Here is a 4,561-nt window from a genome sequence, read left to right as displayed (position 1 = left end):
ACTCTGTTTGTAATGATTCTATATAATATATTAGTTTCACTTTTTGTATTGAAGAACTGAAATAAATTAACTTTTTGACGATATTCTTATTTAGGGAGAAGCACTATAGTTATATATGCAGAAAACTGACGGTATAGAATCAGCTCATCATTTAAAAAGTTCACAAGTGTGACATTTGGGTTACACCTATTACTCCGTACGGACCCATGCTTACAATAAAAGGTGAAGTGATTTTTTTGTTTTATAGTGAGAAAAAAATTACATTTTAACATATTTAAAGATTTTCACATATAAATTAAACATACATCTATTTAGTTTTAAGTAGTACTAGAACTCTTCTTATGATTAAAGTTGAAAATTTGGGGAGATGCCCCTTTTTTCCCCCCATATTGAAAGGTGCTATAATAAAAAGATGCTCCGGTAGCCAGAGGGGTATCGTTAGCTTTCATACTGAAAATGAACTGCAGAAAAGATCCTGTAATTAAAGAAAAAAAAATCCTAATGTGGTGGAGCAGCAAAGGGCGTACGAAGTTGATTTTTATTCCAATGTTACAAAGTGCAGATTATATGCTTTCGGTCTCCTAAACAGAGCGCAGTTGGCGCCATTTTGTTTACTATGATAATAATGGTAATAATAAAGGATGACGATGATAAGAGCCCATAGCTGCTAGGTCAGAGCATGCATTGGTAAAGAAGCCTATGGATGAAGATAGGTTCCATTATTATCTAGCCCTGAGTAGGTACTGAATTGTGAATTATGGTAATGGGGGCTGGGTTATAGGTCGCCGGGTTTCTTATTGCAGGTAATACAGACACGAACAGGATGATCCCATCCCCGGGATGGTACTGCTCTTATATCATTGGAACATTCGCCGCAGACGCCTTGTCCACAAGCCCGACAGTGGTGTTTGGAGAGTTTGATGTTAAATTCCTTTCTGCAATTGAAGCAATGTGTGATCTCGTGGTCTGGAATCCAGTACGTAGGTCTCGCTGCGTCTTTCATTAGGCCTGAAATTCAGCATTGAAAACCAAAAAGATCAATAGAGTTAATAAAACACAAAACACATGGATAATAATGACAGTATTTTAAGAGGTTGATCACCTAAGTGAGAGGCCGAGAGCGAGAGGCAGAGGGAGAATGTGAGAGCGAAAATGAGAGGCAGGCAAAGCAAGAGAGAAAACGACACAGAGCGCAAAAATGACAGCACGCAAAAACGACACAGGAAAACAAAAAAGCGAGACAGAGAGAACGTAAGCGATAAAAAGAGAAAATTGAGAGAGAAAGAAAATGAGACAGAGCGAGAAAAAGGGAGAGAGAGCGCGAGAGAGCGAGAGAGCGAGACAACGAGAGCGAGACAACGAGAGAGAGAACACGAGAGAGAGAGAACACGAGAGAGAGAGAGAGAGAACACGAGAGAGAGAGAGAACACGAGAGAGAGAGAGAGAGAACACGAGAGAGAGAGAGAGAACACGAGAGAGAGAGAACACGAGAGAGAGAGAGAGAACACGAGAGAGAGAGAGAACACGAGAGAGAGAGAGAACACGAGAGAGAGAGAGAACACGAGAGAGAGAGAGAACACGAGAGAGAGAGAGAACACGAGAGAGAGAGAGAACACGAGAGAGAGAGAGAGAGAACACGAGAGAGAGAGAGAGAGAACACGAGAGAGAGAGAGAGAACACGAGAGAGAGAGAGAGAACACGAGAGAGAGAGAGAGAACACGAGAGAGAGAGAGAGAGAACGAGAGAGAGAGAACGAGAGAGAGAGAACGAGAGAGAGAGAACGAGAGAGAGAGAACGAGAGAGAGAGAACGAGAGAGCGAGAACGAGAGAGAGAGAGCGAGAACGAGAGAGAGAGCGAGAGAGAGAGCGAGAACGAGAGAGAGAGAACACGAGAGAGAGAGAGAGAACACGAGAGAGAGAGAGAGAGAACGAGAGAGAGAGAACGAGAGAGAGAGAACGAGAGAGAGAGAACGAGAGAGAGAGAACGAGAGAGAGAGAACGAGAGAGCGAGAACGAGAGAGCGAGAACGAGAGAGCGAGAGCGAGAGAGAGAGAACGAGAGAGAGAACGAGAGAGAGAGAGAGAACGAGAGAGAGAGAGAACGAGAGAGAGAGAGAGAACGAGAGAGAGAGAGAACGAGAGAGAGAGAGAACGAGAGAGAGAGAACGAGAGAGAGAGAACGAGAGAGAGAGAACGAGAGAGAACGAGAGAGAGAGAGAGAACGAGAGAGAGAGAACGAGAGAGAGAGAGAACGAGAGAGAGCGAACGAGAGAGAGAGAACGAGAGAGAGAGAACGAGAGAGAGAGAGAGCGAACGAGAGAGAGAGCACGAGAACGAGAGAGAGCACGAGAACGAGAGAGAGAGAACGAGAGAGAGAGAGCACGGGAACGAGAGAGAGCACGAGAACGAGAGAGAGCACGAGAACGAGAGAGAGCACGAGAACGAGAGAGAGAGAGAGAACGAGAGAGAGAGAACGAGAGAGAGAGAGAGAACGAGAGAGAGAGAGAGAACGAGAGAGAGAGAGAGAACGAGAGAGAGAGAGAGAACGAGAGAGAGAGAGAGAACGAGAGAGAACGAGAGAGAGAGAGAGAACGAGAGAGAGAGAGAACGAGAGAGAGAGCGAACGAGAGAGAGCGAACGAGAGAGAGAGAACGAGAGAGAGAGCGAACGAGAGAGAGAGAACGAGAGAGAGAGAACGAGAGAGAGCGAACGAGAGAGAGAGAGCGCGAACGAGAGAGCGAACGAGAGAGAGCACGAGAACGAGAGAGAGAGAGCACGAGAACGAGAGAGAGAGAGCACGAGAACGAGAGAGAGAGAGCACGAGAACGAGAGAGAGAGAGCACGAGAACGAGAGAGAGCACGAGAACGAGAGAGAGAGAGAACGAGAGAGAGAGAGCACGAGAACGAGAGAGAGCACGAGAACGAGAGAGAGAGAGAACGAGAGAGAGGGAGAGAACGAGAGAGAGAGAACGAGAGAGAGAGAGAACGAGAGAGAGAACGAGAGAGAGAGAGAACGAGAGAGAGAGAGAACGAGAGAGAGCGAACGAGAGAGAGAGAACGAGAGAGAGAGAGCGAACGAGAGAGAGCGAACGAGAGAGAGAGAACGAGAGAGAGAGAGCGAACGAGAGAGAGCGAACGAGAGAGAGCGAACGAGAGAGAGCGAACGAGAGAGAGCACGAGAACGAGAGAGAGAGAGAACGAGAGAGAGAGAGAGAACGAGAGAGAGAGAGAACGAGAGAGAGAGAACGAGAGAGAGAGAACGAGAGAGAGAGAGAACGAGAGAGAGAGAGAACGAGAGAGAGAGAGAACGAGAGAGAGAGAGAACGAGAGAGAGAGAGCGAACGAGAGAGAGCGAACGAGAGAGAGAGAGAGCGAACGAGAGAGAGAGCACGAGAGAGAGCGAACGAGAGAGAGAGAGCGCGAACGAGAGAGAGCGAACGAGAGAGAGCACGAGAACGAGAGAGAGAGAGCACGAGAACGAGAGAGAGAGAGCACGAGAACGAGAGAGAGAGAGCACGAGAACGAGAGAGAGAGAGCACGAGAACGAGAGAGAGAGAGCACGAGAACGAGAGAGAGCACGAGAACGAGAGAGAGAGAGAACGAGAGAGAGAGAGAGAACGAGAGAGAGAGAACGAGAGAGAGAGAACGAGAGAGAGAGAACGAGAGAGAGAGAACGAGAGAGAGAGAACGAGAGAGAGAGAACGAGAGAGAACGAGAGAGAACGAGAGAGAGAGAACGAGAGAGAGAGAACGAGAGAGAGAGAACGAGAGAGAGAGAACGAGAGAGAGAGAACGAGAGAGAGAGAACGAGAGAACGAGAGAGAACGAGAGAACGAGAGAGAGAGAACGAGAGAGAGAGAGAGAGAGAGAGACCGAGAGAGAGAGAGACCGAGAGAGAGAGAGACCGAGAGAGAGAGAGACCGAGAGAGAGAGAGAGAGACCGAGAGAGAGAGAGAGAGACCGAGAGAGAGAGAGAGAGAGAGAGACCGAGAGAGAGAGACCGAGAGAGAGAACGAGAGAGAGAGAAAACGAGAGAGAGCGAGAGAACGAGCGAGAGAACGAGAGAGAGCGAGAGAACGAGAGAGAGCGAGAGAACGAGAGCGAGAGAACGAGAGAGAGAGAACGAGAGAGAGAGAACGAGAGAGAGAGAACGAGAGAACGAGAGAGAACGAGAGAACGAGAGAGAGAGAGAACGAGAGAGAGAGAGAACGAGAGAGAGAGAGAACGAGAGAGAGAGAGAACGAGAGAGAGAGAACGAGAGAGAGAACGAGAGAGAGAACGAGAGAGAGAACGAGAGAGAGAACGAGAGAGAGAACGAGAGAGAGAGAGAGAACGAGAGAGAGAGAGAGAACGAGAGAGAGAGAACGAGAGAGAGAACGAGAGAGAGAACGAGAGAGAGAACGAGAGAGAGAGAGAACGAGAGAGAGAGCGAACGAGAGAGAGCGAACGAGAGAGAGCGAACGAGAGAGAGAGAGAGAGAGCGAACGAGAGAGAGAGAGAGAGAGCGAACGAGAGAGAGAGAACGAGAGAGAGCGAACGAGAGAGAGAGAGCGCGAACGAGAG

The 4,561-nt window shown here is 48.3% G+C and overlaps 1 protein-coding gene across 2 annotated transcripts in view; it reads right to left on the bottom strand.

The window, feature by feature from the left end:
- Positions 1 to 223: 223 nt before the first annotated feature.
- ZFYVE1 (zinc finger FYVE-type containing 1) overlaps positions 224 to 4,561 on the bottom strand; it is a 69,349-nt gene continuing 65,011 nt past the window's right edge. Inside the window, exon 11 of one of the 2 annotated variants that reach the window (XM_073552692.1) lies at positions 224 to 1,008. In XM_073552692.1, the coding sequence (XP_073408793.1) occupies positions 776 to 1,008 (233 nt within the window). In that variant the 3' untranslated portion in view covers positions 224 to 775. The remainder of the gene's footprint in view (positions 1,009 to 4,561) is intronic. The other variant, XM_073552693.1, reaches the window with a different exon arrangement.

This window comes from Dendrobates tinctorius, unplaced genomic scaffold (genome assembly GCF_039654945.1).
Source record: "Dendrobates tinctorius isolate UK_male_01 unplaced genomic scaffold, ASM3965494v1 ptg000194l, whole genome shotgun sequence".
NCBI lineage: Eukaryota > Metazoa > Chordata > Amphibia > Anura > Dendrobatidae > Dendrobates > Dendrobates tinctorius.
This window is presented reverse-complemented; position numbering and strand designations above follow the sequence as displayed.